At 51.2% G+C, this 20,312-nt stretch overlaps 9 protein-coding genes across 9 annotated transcripts; 1 reads left to right on the top strand and 8 right to left on the bottom strand.

The window, feature by feature from the left end:
- Nucleotides 1-48: 48 nt before the first annotated feature.
- Nucleotides 49-2,163, bottom strand: ASPSYDRAFT_42561 (protein kinase domain-containing protein). Its single transcript, XM_040846479.1, has one exon. It carries the CDS (start codon nt 1,661-1,663, stop codon nt 497-499), a length of 1,167 nt encoding a protein of 388 aa, XP_040704584.1. The 5' UTR covers nt 1,664-2,163; the 3' UTR covers nt 49-496.
- Nucleotides 1,765-2,463, bottom strand: ASPSYDRAFT_765087 (uncharacterized protein). Its single transcript, XM_040850860.1, has one exon. It carries the CDS (start codon nt 2,328-2,330, stop codon nt 1,866-1,868), a length of 465 nt encoding a protein of 154 aa, XP_040704583.1. The 5' UTR covers nt 2,331-2,463; the 3' UTR covers nt 1,765-1,865.
- Nucleotides 2,464-4,206: 1,743 nt separating this feature from the next.
- Nucleotides 4,207-4,833, bottom strand: ASPSYDRAFT_87353 (SRPBCC domain-containing protein; the record flags this gene model as incomplete). Its single annotated transcript, XM_040851825.1, has 1 exon — nt 4,207-4,833. The coding sequence occupies one exon, from the start codon at nt 4,831-4,833 to the stop codon at nt 4,207-4,209; it is 627 nt and encodes a 208-aa protein (XP_040704582.1).
- Nucleotides 4,834-4,934: 101 nt separating this feature from the next.
- ASPSYDRAFT_765002 (uncharacterized protein) lies at nt 4,935-5,845 on the bottom strand. Its single transcript, XM_040850859.1, has 2 exons — nt 5,122-5,845; nt 4,935-4,967 (listed from the first exon to the last, which is right to left on the bottom strand). Exon 1 carries the CDS (start codon nt 5,637-5,639, stop codon nt 5,190-5,192), a length of 450 nt encoding a protein of 149 aa, XP_040704581.1. The 5' UTR covers nt 5,640-5,845; the 3' UTR covers nt 4,935-4,967; nt 5,122-5,189.
- Nucleotides 5,846-6,518: 673 nt separating this feature from the next.
- Nucleotides 6,519-8,882, bottom strand: ASPSYDRAFT_87351 (uncharacterized protein; the record flags this gene model as incomplete). Its single annotated transcript, XM_040851824.1, has 1 exon — nt 6,519-8,882. One exon carries the CDS (start codon nt 8,880-8,882, stop codon nt 6,519-6,521), a length of 2,364 nt encoding a protein of 787 aa, XP_040704580.1.
- Nucleotides 8,883-8,992: 110 nt separating this feature from the next.
- Nucleotides 8,993-10,547, bottom strand: ASPSYDRAFT_42559 (uncharacterized protein). Its single transcript, XM_040846478.1, has 6 exons — nt 10,358-10,547; nt 10,241-10,277; nt 10,118-10,185; nt 9,681-10,054; nt 9,533-9,606; nt 8,993-9,470 (listed from the first exon to the last, which is right to left on the bottom strand). Exons 1-6 carry the CDS (start codon nt 10,484-10,486, stop codon nt 9,073-9,075), a joined length of 1,080 nt encoding a protein of 359 aa, XP_040704579.1. The 5' UTR covers nt 10,487-10,547; the 3' UTR covers nt 8,993-9,072.
- Nucleotides 10,548-10,920: 373 nt separating this feature from the next.
- ASPSYDRAFT_42557 (NADP-dependent isocitrate dehydrogenase) lies at nt 10,921-13,563 on the bottom strand. The gene is made up of 8 exons (XM_040846477.1): nt 13,165-13,563; nt 12,829-12,864; nt 12,723-12,733; nt 12,635-12,668; nt 12,433-12,571; nt 12,343-12,379; nt 11,777-12,273; nt 10,921-11,721 (listed from the first exon to the last, which is right to left on the bottom strand). The coding sequence occupies exons 1-8, from the start codon at nt 13,468-13,470 to the stop codon at nt 11,297-11,299; spliced, it is 1,485 nt and encodes a 494-aa protein (XP_040704578.1). The 5' UTR covers nt 13,471-13,563; the 3' UTR covers nt 10,921-11,296.
- Nucleotides 13,564-14,633: 1,070 nt separating this feature from the next.
- Nucleotides 14,634-17,998, bottom strand: ASPSYDRAFT_147171 (C-1-tetrahydrofolate synthase; the record flags this gene model as incomplete). The annotated part of the gene is made up of 5 exons (XM_040841688.1): nt 14,634-14,742; nt 14,816-17,343; nt 17,415-17,452; nt 17,511-17,531; nt 17,593-17,998. 5 exons carry the CDS (start codon nt 17,996-17,998, stop codon nt 14,634-14,636), a joined length of 3,102 nt encoding a protein of 1,033 aa, XP_040704577.1.
- A 450-nt stretch (nt 17,999-18,448) lies between these two features.
- On the top strand, nt 18,449-20,295 carry tif34 (translation initiation factor eIF3 subunit i). The gene is made up of 4 exons (XM_040846476.1): nt 18,449-18,655; nt 18,748-19,254; nt 19,320-19,436; nt 19,485-20,295. The coding sequence occupies exons 1-4, from the start codon at nt 18,629-18,631 to the stop codon at nt 19,842-19,844; spliced, it is 1,011 nt and encodes a 336-aa protein (XP_040704576.1). The 5' UTR covers nt 18,449-18,628; the 3' UTR covers nt 19,845-20,295.
- Nucleotides 20,296-20,312: the final 17 nt, after the last annotated feature.

The following is a 20,312-nucleotide window of genomic DNA, read 5'->3' as shown; positions in this document are numbered from 1 at the left end:
GAGAGTGAAAAATTTACGCTGCTTTCGACCTAGCTTGATAAGACAACACGACTGGTTATTTCACCCATATATATATATATATATATATACCTTAATGGAGTTGACTACGTACTTGGTTACCATGATATAGGAAGACGCTGGTGGATGAAACATCTCACATTTAGGAGTACATGAAACCCGATGATCATGGGGTATATATATGGCACACCATATGAAAAAAAAACAAACAAAAAACAAACATGAGCAAGCAAGCAGTGCACGCAGAACAGGGTCTTCAGGTCGCGTACATAGCAATAACAATATAAAGGGTATCATCGAATTGGGTCTTGAGAACGGAAAATGTAATAGGAAAGAGTACATGATGGTAGAGTACATATGCAAGCCAAAATGCAAGTAAATATATCACCATATAGGAAAAACAAATTGTGAGAAGATAAGAGTAGGTAGGTAGATGGTCGTGATCGTATATTCGTCGACGGACGGCTCCGGGAGGCGGCTATGCCCTAACAGACTCAGCCAGTTTCAGCCACGCACTAGGGACGACGCGCTCAGCGGGATCCTTAGCGATGGCAGGTTTGATGATAGTCTCGACTGTGCCGTTCTTAGGGACGCGCGAGCCGTTGTTGCCGGACCGGGCGAAGTCGATAACGAGATGACCGTCCTTTGCGCGCATCAGGCGCTGGGGGCCGTTGAAGCCGGAGTAGATGAGGAGATCGCCTGTTGCGGCAGCGAGGAGGGTGACGGCGAGGGAGAAGACGTCTGATGCCGGGGTGGGGATGGCGTCTGGTGAGGAGAGATTGCGAAGAAGTTCTGGAGCCGTGAATGGGGGTGTGACGGCTGAGAGAAGAGTGCCGGTTGGTTTTTCCGAGGCAGTGATTGAATACGAGGATGAGAAGTCGGCAAGTAGTGGTTCATACGGCAACTCTACCGAGTCCATGTCGTTGTCGAGTAACGTGCGCGGCCGGAGGAGGATGTTGTGTGGCTTGATGTCGCCGTGCACGATTTGTGCGTTGCAATGGAGCCATGATAAACTGGTAATGAGCTTCTTGGTAAGGTCATACCACTGGGCTGGCCCTAGGACGGGATCAAGCATGGTTTTTGTGCTGAAGTTTTGCCGCGCAAGGAGTGCCTTGTCTTCGATATAAGTGGACAAAGATAAAGGAATTGCCGGCATGACGATGGAGCCAGAGTCCGGAATGTAGCCGTGGAATGGTACAATGTAGCGCTCTGAGTCGGGTACAGAGTTGGCGCGAGTGAGAGCGAGGGCTTCTGCATACAGAATAGCCCGCGCATCTCCTCTACCTGGAGTTTTGACAGCGACCAAGCGACCAGCCGGGGCGGGTGAGCCTGGGGGCGTAATTGGGCGAATAGGGTTACTCGCACGAGGTGAGGCGAAGGCCTTGTAGACGACGCTCCAAGCACCGCTACCGAATGAAATGGGACGACCTTTCTCGTCGCGCTGGTAGTCCAGCTCGTCAGAAAACTGCGGGAGATTCGAGCCCACCGCAGCATGCGACGTGGAGCTGCTTGCGCAAGCTTCCGAGGGGTTGCAGTCGTCTATGGTCGGGGTTACTGGAGGCGTAAGGCCAAGCCCTGGCACAGTGGCGGTGCCATTCTGGGGCTTGGTGGAGATAGAGAGTATCATGGGTGTATGAGTCGCCATGACTCACGGTAGAGCGCTAGAAAAGCTGCTTCAAGGAGGGATGAGTCGTGTGCGGATAAAGATGTATGTTAAAATTATGGAATGAGAGGCGGGCGTATTGATATGGCAATGCAAGTTGAGACGATAGAAAGCCCGAGTTTGATATACGATCTGGAGGAGGCAGATAGATGGAGAAGGATGAAGGAGAGCAGAGCAGCAATTTCTATTTGAACCAAGCCCGGTATGAGTCAAGAATATGCTCTTGAGCCTGGTGGCAAGATGATCGAGTTCCGGAAGCGAAGCAAAGTTTAACGCTGTGATCAGGAACGGTTGGCCGAACCAGAGAAGCGACGGAGTTGGATCGAGAGGCGTATGAGAAGCATGTTGGAGCGGGCTGGGACTGCCAGGTCAAAAAGAGAGCACCAGAGGCGAGGGCAGAGAAGAAATTAAAAAGAGCGAGAGCGCGCGAGAGAAATAAAGAAAAAAGAAGACGGCGCGCCAGAATAAAATGAGAGATCGGCGGCGAGCTTAATTGTGATGGAGGAACCGTGGAACTTGCTTTGCGCCCTGACGTGTCGCACAGCAGCGCATCAGCATCCCGCCGCTTAGTCCTCCTGCAACGTCGGATCAGAGATACCATCATACCACAGTTACCTGACAGGCTCGTGTACGGCGTAGTCGCAGTCATGTTGGATTGGCGCAAACCGCAAGCCGGATTCGAAGTACAAAATCTGTGGTGCCGTATCAAATACACTGGAATTACCGCGCTAGACCCAATCCAGACCCACCGGCTCAACGAATGCGGCAACCCGATATAGTACCCACCTGACTCTCTTTGTACCATCTGTTGCTTTCGCCAATTTTAATATGGTCTAAACAAGTATCGCCAATAAGAAGCTAGTCATCTTACATGGTATCGAGACTTTGTGGCATTCAAAAGAGTGACCGGGGTGAGCCCCCTGGTCCGAGCTTATCTATTACGCAGAGCCAAGTATATAGTCCTGGCACTATAGTTTTTAGTGTCTCACTCATGCTCTCTCTGCATAGCTTCTCTGCATAGCAGATGTAGTCTCAATTTGCGGGGTCCATTAATATTACCGAGGCCTATCGCTCCAAACCTCAGACATGAAACCAAGAAGTCATATACTAGAAAGACGGACCATATACTACAATTCAAATAGTGCAGTGGCCCTTGGCATTCAGGTTCCAGGCTGCGAGTCTTTAAAGGGGAGAAGAAAAGAAAAGATGGAAAGAAGAACAGAAGAAAACCAATCGAATTTCTTCGAACAGCAACAAGGCTCCTTATCCGTCAGTCGGGAACGAAAGCAATATGTGGTAGCTCATGAATAAGAGCCGATTTCTAGTGTTGATGGCCCCGGTGGTCGAATGGCTTGGGTATAGCATTTGCCACACCTGCACAAACCTTTTTTAACCACTTATTAAACAAACTGGCCGTGGGTTCGAATCGGTTTATACGTTTATCCCATGAGTCTCATTTCTGCGGTCCTTTACTCCGCTAACGGTGTAACAATCATCATAATCTTATCCTGGTAGTTAGTGCTTTGGTATTATCGCTACCGGTGGCTACGACGATACGTCCTCGTACATAGCCACCTCATTAAACTTTCGTCAGTTTTTGTGGCAACGAGTATCCAAAGATTGATGGTACATAGGTACTTCCTACTGATCTGTACCTACCTGGTCTGGGGGTAGTAGCTTTGCTCCTTCCTCCAGAACAACAACAGTCCTGAAAAGGGATGTCACCAACCCGCGCTTGGCACAGTATAGGACGATTCTCGTCCCTCAATTCGATTTACCTTTCTTTCATTTCTTCCTACACTGCCTGAACGCTAAGATGGGCTTGCTTCAGCAACAGGTCACGCATAAGTTGTTGTTGTTGTTGTTGCACCTGGTCTTGCATAGGTTTTGCATAATTGTGCGCTGCATATGATTGCCTACTTTTGCTCCTTATGATTCCGAATGTTGCTGTAGGTTCTCTCAGGAAAATACTTATAGATACAAAATTACAGATTTACAGATTTTAATTGTTATATTATAAACTATAATAAGAATAATGCACTGCTTGTTTACTACAATAATGTTGTCAGTTGAAAAGTCCACAGAGTCCCCAAACCAAAGGCCATGCACAGTCATATAGTCGCATAACCAGGGTCGTTTAGACCTCAGCCAGGCATGGCGTCTACTTGGTCATCGCACATACTGTCAAATAAAGCTGAGGTGCTCGAGAGCCAGTCGTCGCCCCACGTGGGTCCGCTTATTTTACAGCTAGTGTTACTAGTAGACCGAGGTAGAATTTGACAGTTCGACTGGCCGAGACTTCGAGATCTTCGCTGCCCCGGCGGCCCGTCGCCGTTGCTGATGTTCTTCACTTCCATGGCAGTTCCAACTTCCCAAGCCACATTCTGCACCGTGATATCATCCGTCAGATTCACCCCAGCCTGGGTCCCAGCGGATCGGGAATAAGGCTGCCTAGACGACAACAACAGTAACCCCGCGTCCAGAATTCTCCGAATACGTGTACGTATATTGCATAGGGACTCGATCTATTCCCCGACATTCTTCGCCTCACTTTCCACAAACCCCTTCAACCCCTCTTCCCAGGCCCCGAAGTTCCCCCTCAACCGCCCCTCAAACATCCACTTCACTGCATAAGCAAGATACCCCACCTGGCTCTCCCAATTGCGCACTTCCGTCACCATCTTCCCATTCTCATCCTCAACCTCGGAAACCTCATGCACGCGCTCAGCCGTGAGAAGTGAGGAGACCAGCCCGCCTGCATCGGGATCACTTGCCCAGACGATCCTGCCCTTTTTGCCTGCACCTGTCGTCGTCGTCGTTGGCGTTTCAATCTCGATAACCTGAAGAAATGTATCCTGCAGCCCAGATGCATTTGGCTGCGGGGCGTCATTTTTCTCCGGGTACATGTTCACGTGGAAGGTGAATTTCGTCCCGTTTTTCAGGACCGCATCGTCGTTATTAGAGTCCTCTGGCTGCTTGCGCACCGTCACTCGTGGCACGAACCGGTTCCACTTTGGGTATGTTGACGTGTCTGTGAGTGCGTTCCAGACGTCTTGGATGGGTGCGTCGATGAGGATGGAGCTTTGGATGCGGAGGACGGCGGAGGAGGTGGGGATGTTGGGGGTGTCTGGGTGGTTGCCTGGGTTGGACATTGTTTGTTGTTGGTGTTATCTGGGTGTAAAAGTACGATTTGGAGGCAAGGAGCGTAATGTGTTGCAGCTGTAGACAAGGTGACGGGCGTATTAGAACTGTGATGAAGTCAGGAGCTGCAAGGTAAGGGCCCTAGCTATACATCTCACGTGAACCCGTCAGCTCCCGCTCGGCGACACACCCAGTCACCTGTTCAGTTATTCAACAATCAATATCAACACTCAAAGTGAATCCATATATTTTGCACTCGCTAGGGATTTGGGTACTAGTGCTGTGCAACTCAAACTCACGATGGCTGGGTTTCTCACAGCCTTCCTGACCATATATCCTGGGTCTATTATTGTCCCTACGGTTCCATTCAGACGGGCTCAAGTAGGGCGGAAATTCTGGTGACTCGGCTGTTCATATCAAACTCGAAATGCAGATAACGTCCATTGACCTTGTATCGGTCGAAATTCGGCCCAGCACGCTCCGGATCGCCTAGGAACGCTGTGACTTCGGCGCGGCTAGCGGTAGAGGACAGTCCATCTACCAGAGCTGCCGGTCGTGGATACAGCCCGTAGGTCCCATCTTGGCTGTCCGGTTGAGTCCGTACCATGATCATTTGCAAGATATCATTCTCAAAGGCCAGATCCGTTCCCGTTCGCTTGAAGCTGAAGTGCGTCGACTTCAACCCATCGTCAAGATCAAACTCGTCGACCTCCATCACAGGGCCTACTAGGACAATGGCTTCGAGGTTTCGGCTGTCGCCCTGGCGGTACCCCAGCACGTCCAGCATCACCGCTATTTCACCAGTGACTGTAGGCATATCCCCTTCTTTCCATCCACATCGGCATATTTATCAACGGCCCCTGCTGGTTTTGTTTTAGATAATAAACCGTGATAATAAAAATTCTTGCGAAACTTGAGGATCTTGTTGAAGAAGCAGATAAATTCAAAGATTTCAGCGATTTCAGTCTCTCCGCTTGATCAAAGTCGCCCCGGATACGAAGCAGAGCTGTTTCCGCTAAACCTATCTGGGCTGCCGAGATGGTATGGATGAACTGTGAGCAGTGAACACTCATACCGTAGCCCCAGGAAAGGCCGGATTCTGGCTTACGGCCGTCATCTCAATGACAGAACATCTGTGCCTCTACTGTGCCGGATTTTTCGATTCCTGAGACACCTCCCAGTGTTGCTTTGCCTATCAGATCGCCATCTCGATCGGATTCGGATGTGCCCTAGCCGGGTATAATCATCATCGATGGAGCCAATAGGACAAAACAAGGTCTACCATTTGAATAATCCTCTCGGGCTGACACTCCTACTCCGGCAGCCTTGTCTGGCCGGGAATCTGCATCGGAGTATATATGATCTCCCCTGCGCGGGACGCTACACCTTCTCATCAGCCGGCCCTCTTACGATCACCATGTTCTTCGTTGGCTAACTCCCTCCCCTTCAACCCCGAGCAGGACAAGTTTTGCTGGCAATGTTGAATTTATAGCTCAGACTCATGCAGTTACATCAGCAGGAAGTACACGGGCTACCTTTTATATTCCTTCTCCATTCTGTTAACGGAAACTGAGCTATCTATTCAAGTATAACCGATCTGTCTATACTAATTCCCAGAAGAATCCCGAGTAGCATCATATAAGAATAATGTCCTTGACATCTCACACCATCTCTCCATCAATTCTAGCCCAATGAGCTACAATTTTGCCTTCTCAGGAACCCTACAATTACTTTGCACCAAAACGACCCCTTCCAGCTCCCCCTCAACCTTTATCTCGTCATTCTCTGATGGAAGATCAAAACGGACTGATTTCGCTACATATCCTTGACGCGACACTCGGCCGGATTGGGTGTTTTCTTGGACTCGTGTTGGATTGCGCTTGATCTGACTGATTACGGATGCCTTTTGGGTATTTGCTTTTGATTTTGGTGTCCGACCTTGCGAAGTCTTTTGACTGTTTCGATTGGAAGGCGCGAGAGCACCACCAATATCGGGACTGCTCACATTTTTATCTTCGCCAGTAGCGATACCTGATACCTTCTTCTGAATCGAAGTCGTCGAATACGGAGTGCCGCGCCTTTCAGTTCCCCAGTTTGTTCGACTCCGCGGCGCAGGAGCTAAACGACCAGATTCGTGTCCATGAGGAATTGCTCCTCGAGAAGGTCTCGCGGCAACATGTGGTGTCAGACGGTAATTACCCTGGCTTTGACTAGTCTTGGCTGGTTGAGGAATGTGTGTATCTTTCAAAACCGAATCGCCTTCACAAGCATGAGAGTCTCGCGCACTGTGGGATCCTTCTGAATCTTTCTGGTCTGATTCACCGTGACCGCCATCCTGTTGAGTTGGGGGATCATGCGGCTCTTGAGAATCATCGTGGTTTGAAGAATTCTGAGGGTCAGGAGGGTCCTGGGGGTTTTCTGGGTCTTCGGGGTCTTTAGGGTCTCGTGGATCCCCCCCGTCGTTCGAAGTTCGCGAGTCATCCTCGTCCTCATCTGTTGAGTCCTGCTGCTTTTGAGAATCCTCAGAAGTATTTCCACCATCATCTGACTCATCCAATGGGAGTTGCAAATTCTGACCATCGGGTACATCTGCCCCCTCCTCATATCTCGAGCCACGCGTGACCCATGATCCTTCAGTGCTTGCCAGAATTTGCTGGTTTGACAAAGGGGGACTGGAATGATCAGGCAGTAGTTGAGCGTTTGCGTGATGGATCCCGAGAACTCGCTTCTGAGCAGCTTCTCTATCCTTTAATCCCTTCTGGTACGCGCCGACTAACATAGAGGCTACCGTGTCTTGCAGATGAGCCGGATCACAGTCGCTCAGTAAGGGTATCAGAGCCATCCACAAATCCAGTTCCGAGGGATTGCCATCCACATCTACCATCCTGCCGGGAATTTCATCATCACTTTGCTCTGACACTGAGACGGATGGACCATCGGCAGATGCAGGACATGGTATACCTCTGGGACCACGGGGCCCAGGCGGCCCAGGCGGCCCCGGTGGTCCAGCTGGTCCAGCTGGTCCTTGAGGCCCTTGAGACCCTGGCAAGGCTTGTTGGCTTTGGTGACTTTGCTGAGACTGCTGATCGTCTTCATCAGGCTCGCGGCGCTCAAATTCTGATGAGTCGCTTTGCCAGTATAGTTCCCTTTGTCTACGCACATTTTCCAATGCACTGTCAAGCTCGTCCGTCTCCAACCCCGCCGGATCCGGCCGGGAAGTCCCTAATACATGGGTGTTCGGGGGTGGAAACAGTGTGTTCCCTTCCCCATCCTCCTCCTCCTCCTCCGACTCCTCCTCCACCGCCACCTCGTGTTCATCCTCATGTTCCTCCTCTGTAGGTACACCGTTCGTCAAAGGCGGCTGCGAAGACATGGTTGGCACAAGACCCCACATAAACTCCGCAACCCTTAAAAGACACATCCCAATAATAGGACGTTGAAGAGCTGAATCGAAAGGTGGTTGCTGCAGAAGAGGGCCAGGATACGACGTAGGGATGGGGACAAATTTGTCGGATCCAGGTATATAAGAAAGGCCGGGAAGTCTCTTATGGTTGTCGACTGTCTGCGGGACCAGGGCCGCAATATCGACAGCACTGGGAGATTTGGTTGCCTTCTGACGATTGTGGGTTGCACAGATAGAAGATGCGGCGTCGTTGCCGGACTCTGACGCACTTCGGTGAAGCGTGTTGTCGACGCTGTTTAGACAATATTGGCAGATGACATCGTACTCCCCTTCACGGGGTACAACGCTTGTGGTGGATGGTATCATAAACATGTACAGGTTTGGGTCATTCCAGTCGAGAAACCCGATCTGGAGCCACGAGGGCAGTTCGTCGAGAGGAATCAAGGGTACTTGTTTGGCGTCTGGTCGAACGATGTAGAACTTGGGAAATGGCTGCCACATGGGGCTAAATGAACTGGAACGATAAAAGAATGTGATATAAAACAATTGAAGTGATGATTTGACTGAAATGATGCTGACAATAAGGAGGATGAAGGAGGGAGCAGAGGGAGTGTCCAAGTAGCTGATTGTTGTTGCAGAGCCATACCCATTTCTCATTAGGGAAAGTGCACCCCAGTGTCCAGCCCAGCCTACCTACCTGGTACCTTAGCTCGGTGCTCCTTACCGTGTAGTCGAGGAAGTTGTTGCCCCAGGTGTCATTGGTAAGTCCGACCCCAGCACGCCATGCCATGGCTAGATGCAGTGTATCGTATATCACATTCGAATTTATTATATCTCTATATATCATCTATTCAAATTGGAGAGTGGGAGTTGGAATGCGAATAGGCCCTCCCCTTTCAGCGTTATTCCCCGGCTCTGCATTCTCGTTTCCACTAGCAATCGAACCCGTCTCCCACCGTAACTCCCTCACAACCTGGATGCCATCCTCACAGTGTGAAGCCGAGTCCTGGTCCGCACTTACAGATACATTGGTAGAGTAACCACCCGGTCCCGTGAAAGGACCCCACGTCCACCCTGGGTCTCGTAATGTTTTCTCCGAACGGCGGCTGTAATCCTTGCGAGCAGTTGAGGGTAGGATGCGGGGGAAGACGTGTAGGATGAGTTGTCTGAATGTCGGCAGACTGGCGCAGACGATGGCGACATTAGCTTCAACGAATGACCATATTGCAACGAGGCCATTGTGGCCTGGTACCACCACCATGTTAGTTGTACTATTCGAAGAAGATATTGGGAAGGGCAAACTATACGGCTGTAATTGTTTCCATTAGATTTTATAAGCCTTATCAGGGAGTATAAACGGGCTATGCTCGTAGCACAAACACTACAGAGCAAATATGTTAGCATCGTCCCAAACCTTTAGGTATGCAACGGCATCTGGGGCAAATGGCAACATACAATAAACCAAGGGCAAATATAAACACCAGGCAGATCTTCTGTCTAAGAGGGATCCGCAACTTGACCAGCAAGGGCATAGGTAGGATGACGATGATAAAATCGCCCGTAATTTGGAGGCCAGCATTAACAAGCCATACTGCCGTGCGCGTGCCGCACCACTGGTCGGGGTCGGTGCTCCAAAAAACATGGACCGGCACGCATACGAGAAACATGCCAATTACCATGTATAGCGTAAGAACAATAAACACTACCAGTACGGTTATTAATACCACGCGGTAGACTTTTGTCGGGAAAAGGCGCATGTATAGAAGGATCATCGAGATCTTTGTGAGCTGGAGTGTCAGGTTGTACAAGGGAACAGAGACCCATAGCATCTATTCGAGCGTCATTATAAGTACATAAATGTACTCGTCGCACTCGAAGACTGCAATGCTCACCTTGAGTTGATTCTTATATGTGTTGCGTGAGAGCATCTCCTCCGGCGTCTCCAGACCATATGCATGCTCTAAACCATGTCAGCACTCTGTACGCCCAAAAAAATTAAACCCGGAAGCTCGCACCAGCTATCAAAACGCCGAAGAATGCATAGTCCGTTATCTATAATCAATTAGTCCAACCAATCCACCACTATCCACCCCAAAACTCCGAGATGAACGGGGATATAAAGGCACACACACCATGGCAAACAGCAAGCACCAATCGTCCCAGCCCGGAGAATTAAGCAGGCGAATGCGTGTGAAAAGCCTCAGGGCCACTACTATGGTGGCCACCGAGATGAATACTATCGAGACAGGAAGGACGTACATCCTACATTTCGACAGCGCGGTCGGCGCGCAAGATGGTGCGAGTGCCAGGCTACGACTACAGTTGTAAAGCGAGCCATGTGTGAGAGGGATGAAGGCCTACCGTCAGGGTGGCATGGTTGACACAGCCCGTTGGTGGCACACCGTGGACAATGCCCCTAAACGTCCCATTGCGTCAAGGACTAGTGGTGGCGGCCAACCAGATCACCGCAATGTCACTGCAGAATCGGGACCCTCCCAAGGAGAATTGGACCCTGATACTTCGCGGATGGGGGATCCGATCCACGGGTCGGAGACATGTAACCTTGGAATGTTGTATAGTGGCAGCCTTCATGTAACTATGACTCGCCGGATACAGTAAAAGGTAAAATCTCCCACCGAGAAAAGCCCGCGCTGAAGATCTGCCTACAAGCGAGAACATAGAAAATTAAGAAAATACCAAAGCAACGAATCATTTCTATCTAACTAAAGCTAAGCTAAGCTGTATATTCGTAGTGGCAAGTCCAGCAAGCGACCGTCATACCAAGAGCTACCGAGGTAAGGATAACCTGCGCTTCCAGGTCCCCAGTAAGAATGAAACATAACCAAAAAAGATTCTACCGTACTCCGCATGTTCGCTTCCCATGTAAGAACGAACTTTTCTTTCTTCATCCCCACGAGTCCGGAATGTACAGTCCCAGTTGTTGGACCCCGTATGAAGCCACCCAAGATCTAGTTAGGATCCAGCAAACAATTGTTGTATGCTAGAGCAGGTATCGTAATGGTTGAAACGTATAAGGAAAATCATATACAAAACGCTAGATCATGGTATATTTACAGGCGGGACTTCAGGTTGGAACGGAGTCTGCGCTCGACAGCAGCCATGTACTCGCGGGTAGTGACCCACGCCTCACGCTCCTTGCGGCCGCAAGCAAGAGCAAGATCCTTGGTCATGATGCCCTCCTCGTTGACAACGTCGATACAGGCGCGCTCGAGCTCCTCGGCGAACTTAACGACTTCAGGAGTCTCATCGAGGGTACCACGCTGAACAAGACCACGGGTCCAGGCGAAGATGGAAGCAATGGGGTTGGTAGAGGTCTCGCGGCCCTTCTGGTGCTCGCGGTAGTGACGGGTGACGGTGCCGTGGGCGGCCTCAGACTCGAAGGTCTCGCCGTCAGGAGTAATGAGAGTCGAGGTCATCAGACCGAGGGAGCCGAAGCCCTGGGCAACAATGTCGGACTGGACGTCACCGTCGTAGTCTGGTGAAGATGTTAACAGTGGACTTCAATACCTGTTATTTCAAGTCCAACTTACTCTTAAGAGCCATGACGAAGCCACCCTCGCTCTTGATCATCTGGGCGACCATGTCATCAATGAGACGGTGCTCATACCAGATACCCTTAGCATCGAATTCCTTCTTGTAGGTGGTGTCGAAGATCTCCTGGAAGATATCCTTGAAGCGGCCATCGTACTTCTTCAGGATGGTGTTCTTGGTGCTCATGTACAGAGGGAGGTTCTTGGCAAGAGCGAGCTTGAAACTGGCGTGGGCGAAGCCACTGATCGACTCGTCGGTGTTGTACTGAGTCTGGGCAATACCGCCGCCCTGGAAGTCGTAGACCTTGACGGACTCGGGCTGGCCACCCTCGGGGGTGTAGACAAGCTCAAGCTTGCCGGGTCCGGGGATCACACGGTCAGTGGCACGGTACTGGTCACCGAAGGCGTGACGGCCGATGATGATAGGCTTGGTCCAGCCAGGGACGAGACGGGGGATGCGATCAATGACGATGGGCTCACGGAAGACGGTACCACCGCTTTAAAAAAAAAAGTATTAGCGCTTTGCGACAACAATTGATAATAAGAGGTGACGGCGGGGGACGTACAGGATGTTACGGATAGTGCCGTTGGGAGAGAGCCACACTATAAAAGATATGTTAGCCAGTTTGCCCGCACTGTTGGCATTCAATGCTTACTCTTTTTCAGCTTGAACTCCTCGACACGGGCCTCATCAGGAGTGATGGTGGCGCACTTGACACCGACACCATACTTCTTGATGGCCTCAGCGGACTCGACGGTGACCTTGTCATCGGTCTGGTCACGGTACTCGAGACCCTACAGGAAAAAGGTCAGTTGAGTTCGGTGGAGACATGCAGCAGGAGCCATAAGAATGCATACCAGGTCGTAGTACTTGAGATCGACATCAAGGAAGCTAGCTTGTCTAAGCCAAGGTACAAAAAAGCCGAGGAGTATGTTCACAACTTACGGCAAGATCAACTACAGCAGCAAGCAACTGTTAGCCAATGAACCCGGCGAAGAACGGGTGCCACATCAAGACATGACGCAGCAGAGATCAATAACCGAAGACTCACCTTCTCTCTGATTTCCTTCCAGATAATACGGGTCATCTAGGGACGGGGAGGTCAGTGACATGTGACATAGTGAATAGGATGAAGCACGCTTGTTGGCTGCAGAGTCTTGACCCTCGGAGGATTGACGTCGGTCCAGCAGGGAAGTAGGGCAATTATCGCCGTTTTCCCCCGCGTTTACGGAGGGTCAGCACGAAAATGCGGCTCCGAGGATCAAGACAACCAAGATATAAGTTGCAGTCGCACAGCGCACGGCCAGACCATGCAGTCTGGACCCCAACGCGCAAAATGGGAAGTTTATTTCAATTTCGCGTTTAACCACGCCTGGAAAAAACCTACCTCATCACCGTCCAACTCCACGACGGGGTTCTTAACCTTGATCTTGGGTCCTTCAGTCGCCATGGTGCGGGATTGGATGCGGTACAGAGCACGAGTAGCTGCGGGGCGGGCGATACGGGCAGAAGATGAGGCGAGAGCGCGAGCGGTAGAGGGGGAAGCAGAAGAAGAGGAAGAATAAGAAGAACGGGCAGAATAAGAGGCAGAGGAGAATGAGCGAAGAGCGGAGGAACAAGGAGGGGCAGCGCAGGAGAGAGGGGAGTTGAGGGAGCGGCGAGCCAATGCGGAAGTGAACCGAACCGACGACATGATGGAATAATGGGATTGGGCTTATTTCGCAATCAATGCAACTGGATAAACGATCCTAGGATGTGGAGGAGGGGCGGATGATTGCCCGTGGTCTGCTGGAAGCGGATTCGACAATCGGTAAGTAGAGGCCTTCACTGTGAACCTTGGAGAAGGCGATTCAACGTACCCGAGGGAACTGAGGCAGGAGGCTCGGGTGGAAGGAGAGACGGTGGAGTCGCAGAGGGACAGTGGCAGCGGTCTGGCGGAACAGGCTGAAGTATCGCGGAGCAGAACGGAGCTGGCCGGAAAATGATTAAATGATTAGCAGCCAGAGGAGGAGGAGGAGGGTTGCGGAATCAGCGAGCTGTTGTTGAAGAGACGAGGAGACTCTTTCTTATCCCCACGAGGCCGTGATGGAGCTCTTCCTTTTCCGCCCACCGTGCGCGCCGAAGCCGGCCGTCTTGAATAACACAATCAATAATGGGAATGGAGGGGCTACACGATATGAGCGCTTTGGAACAGCGATATCCAGGTTACAGAGAGGCGAAACAAATCGACGACTACGAGCGGCGGTATATGAAGCTGGTGACGTTGGTCAGGCGACTTTCCATACTCCAGACACTGGGTGAGGTTCCTGCGAACTGCGGAGTGCAGCTGGCGGCTTGGGAGACGACATTTCTCCGTCCACAGGGTGTCTTCAGCGACGACAAACTGTCATTTTACTGCTGCTGACCTGCTGCGAGCGGCGCACATTTCAAATCAGCGCCAGAGAATATCTCCGTTGGCTGCTGGGCAGTGAACGTTTTCCCGCGCTCCCTGGAGATTTCCCGCCGGCCACAACGCCGAAGCTGCGATCTTCGGATGTTGCGTCGCATTAGCCCCAGCCGGTTTCCTGTCCTACCACGGAGTTGGTACACTCTTCCGGCGCGACGGCTATCCACGGTAAGTTATTCACTGTAGGCTGAATAATAATTAATATTCTCTGTATATTTTATGTATAATCCCTATATCCTGTTGTTGAAGTTGTATAGCCCTGATTCTCCATACTATCCACTGGGCTCGACAAGTTGAAATGAACCCTCCCAATGCTACCATGCTAATCGTAAATTTAACAAGGAAAAAGAAAAAAAAAAAAGACATCTACTTATACGTAATGTCGAAAAAAGTGTATCAATGGAGGAGCTCTAGAAGAGTCCATCGATCTCCCCGGTCTCGGGGTCAATATCCACATTCAAGTATCCAGGAGCTGTCGGCAACCCGGGGATCGTCTGAATGTCCGCCGCAAGCGCATACCTAGTGAAGAAGCATCGGTTAGTCAAACTCTAAAAAGCTAGCTATATAGCCGAAGTACGGGGGAGTGCCTTACAGATATCCACCGCCCACGGCCAACCGCACGTCACGGATGGGGACAGTAAATCCAGTCGGAGCTCCCTTGAGCGCCGGATCGTGACTCAGGGAGTACTGGGTTTTGGCGATACATATCGGGAGGTTAGAGAAGCCTTGTGCGGTGTACGTGTCGACCTTCTTCTGCGCCAGCTCGCTGAACTCGACCTTGTCCGCACCGTACATGGCCTTACCGATGCGCTCGATGCGCTCCTGGATGCTGCCCTCCAGGTCGTACAGAAGCTTAAAGTCCTTGGGTTTGGAGCTGGCAATGATGACAGCCTTGGCTAGGTCGACGGCACCAGCTCCGCCCTCGGCCCAGTGGTTGGCGGAGACGGCGTCCTCGGCTCCAGCCGAAATGGCTTCTTCGCGGATAATTGCGATCTCGGCCTCTGTGTCCGTCTCGAAGCGGTTGATGGCCACGACGACTGGGACCCCATATTGCCGGGCGTTCTCAATGTGTTTCTTCAGGTTAACACATCCCTTGCGGAGAATTTCAGTGTTTTCTGTGCGGTAAACCTCGTGAAGCGCAGCTCCCGGGCTAATCTCAGGACCGCCGCCATGAACTTTCAAGGCACGTACGGTCGCAACAATAACAACAGTGTCCGGGGAGAGACCGGAGGATCGGCACTTGATGTTGAAGAAGCGCTCTCCTCCCATGGTAAAATCGAAACCAGCCTCCGTAACGACGAAACCAGTATTCGCCTCGTGGTCCTCCTCGGGTTCAGTACCGGCGAGCTTGAGCGCTACCCGATCCGCCAGCACTGAACTGGCCCCGATACTGATGTTGGCGAAGGGGCCGGCGTGGACCAGAACAGGCGTACCTTCCAAACTCTGCATCAGGTTGGGCTTGATCGCGTCCTTCATCAGTGCTGCCAGCGCACCTCCTGCACCGATATCGTCGCAAGTGACCGGCTCTCCCCGCTTTGAGGTAGCAACAACCATACGGCCAAGTCTCTCCCGCATATCCTCAAGATCACTGCTTAAGGCAAGGATGGCCATACACTCACTGGCGACAGAGATGTCAAATCCAGTTTCGCGCGTAAGTCCCTTCTCTGTTGGCGCCTGGCCAACGGTAATTCCTCGAAGGTGTCGGTCGTTGACATCCAAAACACGGCGCCAGGTGATGGTTGAGGGGTCAATGTCAAGACGGGCGAATCGGTTAATCTCATCCTCCGTAAGTTCGTTGGGATCAGTCTTGGTGATTCCCAGCTTCTTCAGTCGTTTGAACATGACAGGCTTAAACTCGCGCTGGCCCTTCTTCTCGGGGACAAGGCGCCTGTAAAGAGCAGCATCCTTCTGGGTAGCCTCATGGAACATGCGGGTCTCGATGGCAGCGGCAAGCAAATTGTTTGCAGCGGTGATTGCGTGGATATCACCTGTCAAGTGCAGGTTAAACTCGTCCATAGGAATAACCTGACTGTATCCTCCACCGGCGGCTCCACCCTTGATACCAAACGTGGGGCCCTGACTGGGCTGACGGACGTTGGCAAAGGCGACGCGGTTCAGATGTGCGCCTAATGCTTGGCTCAGACCCAATGTAGTTGTAGACTTGCCCTCACCAAGCGGGGTAGGAGTGATACCACAGACCAGAACATATCGGCCATTGCGGCGGTGACTCAGCCTGTTGAGAACTCCAAGGTTCACCTTGCCCTTTGTATGACCGTACGGCTCGAGTTCGTGGGGTGCAATGCCAATCTCAGACGCAACTTGTGTAATAGCTTTGGGGTATTGTGAGCGGGAGATGGCAATGTCTGACGGTACCGGGGTAGCCAATTTGATCGGGAGCGGGGTAATATGTCTCTCCTTCTGTTTCTCAAAGTACGCTTTGGCCGATGAGACGACGTTTTCCAGCAGCATAGCCACTGTCATAGGACCAACGCCACCGGGAACTGGTGTGATCTTTGAAGCCACTTGAGAGGCAGACTCAAAGTCGACGTCTCCGACCAGACGCTGGCCTGACTTTTTAGTAGAATCAGGCTTGTAGTTAATACCAACGTCAATAACAACAACGCCTGGCTTCAACCATTCGCCCTTGACAAATTCGGTCTTTCCAATGGCCGCGACAAGAATATCCGCATTCTTCAGAGTGCCAGCGATGTCGGGGGTTTTCGAATGGCAAACAGTGACAGTTGCGTCAGCGTTCTTGAGGAGGTAACTGACAGGGCTCCCAACAATGTCACTTCGGCCGAGGACAACCGCCTCCTTGCCTGCTGGGTCGACACCGCTAGCCTTGAGAAGAACCATCACGGCCTTGGGCGTGCAGGGAACGAAGAGGGGGTGACCGCCTCGTTTGGCGAGTTCGCCAATGTTGATCGCTCCGAATCCATCGACATCCTTTTCGTCAGCCACAGCGGAGGTGACTGCGTGCTCAGAAAGGTGCTGAGGCAGCGGTAATTGGACAAGAATGCCATGTACTGATGGGTCGTTGTTGGCTTGGCTGATCTCCTGAAGAATTTCTGCCTGTGTAATAGACTCGGGAAAATTGACAATCTTGCAGAGGATGTTTGCCTAGACAGACGAAGACAATTAGCTGATGCACATCACTTATAGAGGGACCGCGGACAAGAATTGAAACATACTTCTTCAGCAGCCCTCAACTTCATGCGCACATAAGTACCTGGACGTATGATATATTAGTACCCTCCGGCATTGAATGTCACTGTAACCGGACTCACTCGAATCGGACCTGTCCCCCACTTCATAGTTCAATGTCAGTACTGGCCCAGTATGTTTGCAGTTTTGAGACAGCCTACATACCTTGAAAGATCACCAGACTAGGCTTGAATCTTGGGTTAATCCCCTGGATTTTCTGAATTTCATCCTTCAAACCCGCGCGGATATCCTTCGCGATCTGCGTGCCATCGATCTTTTCGGCTGCCATCGCAACGTCGGTGCTCGAAAATGGCCGGGCCTGGCACAATAAAACGGGAAAGTTTTTGAGGTTTCCCGAGGAGCGTCGGGCAAGGAACGGTATCCGACGAGTCTTGGTAGAGAGTCCCGGTCGACCAAAGCACTGTTGAGAGGATGGAAAGAAGGAGGGGTTGGGGAAGGGAGATGGGCGTGAGGAGAAATATCGACGCTGTACCCACGGAGGGAGACCGAAGCTGTTTGCGCGAGCAGCACAGCGGGGTAGGGTCGCCGAATGGGCGGGGGGATATGGCATCAATTTACTCCTTTCGGGTGCGTCGCGCCGGAGAACTGGGCATGCAGATAGGGAAATGGTCGACCCAGCGGAGTCGATTTGAAATAGCAATGAATAACGCGTTCGAGATTATACAATTGTATAGCAGAAATGACAGCAAAGAACAATAACACGACAGCAGCACCCTCCTCTCAATAATCCGATGTCTTTTCGATTGTATACAGGGTCGTCCTCATGATGATTTTCCCTTTGCTCCGAGTGATGAACGGCTCCGAGATACCTGGCTTTCTATTGGCCCAGAGCGCAGAGTGGCTGATGTCAGCAGCCTGTCGATCACGCTATTCTGCTTGTGAAAACGATTATAGGGCTGGTGTAATCACATGATCTGTTACTTTCATACCGGAACATCTAAGTCTCCGGTATGATCTGGGTCATATAGAACGCCCAATGGGGAAGTCTTGGCGCTGGACCCGCGGACTGTGCGATGAAATTCGTGATCTTGCCGGGTGAAGTTAAAGAAAGGCCGCCGCAATCAACCCCGCCAGACAATCAGCCTCAACACGCAGTCGGTGTCACAGATAACATTTATCTGTGTTCCAAGTTATTACCCCCCTTTGCGACCTCAGCTAGATCACATATTGGCTGCTCAAAATGAGACCGATTTTGCTTGCGGGCCATGTGCGTTTCCCTCAGTCTCGGAAGAGCCTGCTCAAGTCCTCTCGCTGGCCCAAACTGCCTAAGCCAGTCGCTAATCTGGAGTAATCTTGCAGGAACGGTCCCTTAACCAGATCAAATTCAACCGCGACGGTGACCTCCTTTTCTCGGTAGCCAAAGATAAGATTGTGTGCGCTTGGTGGTCCGCCAACGGTGAACGACTTGGTACCTATGCCGGACATTTGGGTGCTATCTGGACTGTCGATGTCAGCCCCAACACCATTCTCCTCGCTACCGGCTCTGCAGACAACACTGTGCGACTATGGAACGTAAAGACTGGCGAGAACGTTAAGACATGGGAATTCCCTACGGCGGTTAAGCGGGTCGAATTCAGTCCGGATGGAAGCAAACTATTGGCCGTGACGGAGAAGCGTATGGGTTTCTTGGGTACAATTGTCGTTCTCGATGTCAACTACGATGGCGACTTCACGAACCAGGCTGAGGAGCCAAGCCTGAAAATCACCTGCAACGAGAGCAAGGCCACAGTCGCCGGATGGAGTTATCTGGGCAAGTACATTATCGCTGGTCACGAAGACGGAAGCGTTAGCCAGTATGACGGAAAGGTGCGATATAATACTCCTGGATCCAATGAGGAGAGAGACAGGGTATGCTAAGGTTTTTGTTATAGACCGGTGAACAGCTGGAAAGCGTCCAGGCACACGAGTTCGACCAGCAGATCAACGACATTCAATTCTCTCCCGACCGCAGCCACTTCCTCACCGCCTCTAAAGACAAGTCCGCCAAGGTAGGCAGCTTGAACCTGCGTTGAGAAAATATAACTAATCCAATCCAGCTTATGTCTTCCCGTAACCTCGCGATCATGAAAACCTACGTCTCCGATACCCCACTGAACAGCGCCTCCATCACAGCTAAGAAGGACTACGTTATTCTGGGAGGTGGCCAGGCCGCTATGGATGTCACTACAACCTCCGCCCGCCAGGGTAAATTCGAGGCCCGTTTCTACCACAAGGTCTTCGAGGACGAGATTGGCCGTGTCAAGGGTCACTTCGGTCCTCTCAACACCATCGACGTCCACCCCGCCGGCACGGCCTATGCTTCTGGTGGTGAGGACGGTTACGTTCGTGTTCACCATTTCGATAAGCCTTACTTTGACTTTATGTATGAGGTTGAGAGGGAGCAGTTGAGGCGGTGAAGTGCATGATGTTTGAAACGACTGTAGAATTTCCTTTTCCAGTTTATTGCATCTCTTGAATGTGTCATGAAGTGATGGCATAAATTTGTTTACAACAAAAGCACAGAAAAGAGACAGCTACGCGTGGTGGGTTCAAGGAAGACCTGAGTGATTGATGTGGTGAGCTACATTTCCTCTATATCATGATAAGACGGAGTTGGTATCATTTTCGTGTCCTAATAAAAGAACCTTATACTTCACCAAAATTTCCTAAGTTGTAGATGGCATGAGAAGATGGAATTTTAGTCCTCTAAATCGCCGAAAATATCCATGTCTTAACCAGTTCAACACCAAGTTGACGCTTATGAAACGCAGATCAAGTCACCGAATAAAACATGTCATATCATTCAATGGAGGGCATAAAATAACGACCGAGAAACAGCCTGGGACATGAAGGCCAAAGAAAAAAAAACATCAACGATGTCCCCC

The sequence above is a fragment of the Aspergillus sydowii genome, assembly GCF_001890705.1.
Source record: "Aspergillus sydowii CBS 593.65 unplaced genomic scaffold ASPSYscaffold_3, whole genome shotgun sequence".
In the NCBI taxonomy this organism is placed as follows: Eukaryota; Fungi; Ascomycota; class Eurotiomycetes; order Eurotiales; family Aspergillaceae; genus Aspergillus; species Aspergillus sydowii.
Note: the sequence above shows the minus strand (reverse complement) of the source record. Positions and strands in the feature narration are given on the sequence as shown.

What these genes read in the sequence shown, in the direction of transcription:
- ASPSYDRAFT_42561 (XM_040846479.1), bottom strand. Translation starts at nt 1,663, where the DNA reads ATGGCGACTCATACACCCATGATACTCTCTATCTCCACCAAGCCCCAG.
- ASPSYDRAFT_765087 (XM_040850860.1), bottom strand. Translation starts at nt 2,330, where the DNA reads ATGACTGCGACTACGCCGTACACGAGCCTGTCAGGTAACTGTGGTATG.
- ASPSYDRAFT_765002 (XM_040850859.1), bottom strand. Translation starts at nt 5,639, where the DNA reads ATGCCTACAGTCACTGGTGAAATAGCGGTGATGCTGGACGTGCTGGGG.
- ASPSYDRAFT_42559 (XM_040846478.1), bottom strand. Translation starts at nt 10,486, where the DNA reads ATGTACGTCCTTCCTGTCTCGATAGTATTCATCTCGGTGGCCACCATA. An exon ending in CATATAAGAATCAACTCAAG is followed by an intron (nt 10,055 to 10,117) that starts GTGAGCATTGCA and finishes ACGCTCGAATAG; the next exon opens with ATGCTATGGGTCTCTGTTCC. An exon ending in ATATTTGCCCTTGGTTTATT is followed by an intron (nt 9,607 to 9,680) that starts GTATGTTGCCAT and finishes TTTGCTCTGTAG; the next exon opens with TGTTTGTGCTACGAGCATAG.
- ASPSYDRAFT_42557 (XM_040846477.1), bottom strand. Translation starts at nt 13,470, where the DNA reads ATGTCGTCGGTTCGGTTCACTTCCGCATTGGCTCGCCGCTCCCTCAAC. An exon ending in GGCACTATCCGTAACATCCT is followed by an intron (nt 12,274 to 12,342) that starts GTACGTCCCCCG and finishes TTTTTTTTAAAG; the next exon opens with CGGTGGTACCGTCTTCCGTG. An exon ending in CTTCGTCATGGCTCTTAAGA is followed by an intron (nt 11,722 to 11,776) that starts GTAAGTTGGACT and finishes CATCTTCACCAG; the next exon opens with ACTACGACGGTGACGTCCAG.
- tif34 (XM_040846476.1), top strand. Translation starts at nt 18,629, where the DNA reads ATGAGACCGATTTTGCTTGCGGGCCAT. An exon ending in CGATTTTGCTTGCGGGCCAT is followed by an intron (nt 18,656 to 18,747) that starts GTGCGTTTCCCT and finishes GTAATCTTGCAG; the next exon opens with GAACGGTCCCTTAACCAGAT. An exon ending in TTAGCCAGTATGACGGAAAG is followed by an intron (nt 19,255 to 19,319) that starts GTGCGATATAAT and finishes TTTTTGTTATAG; the next exon opens with ACCGGTGAACAGCTGGAAAG.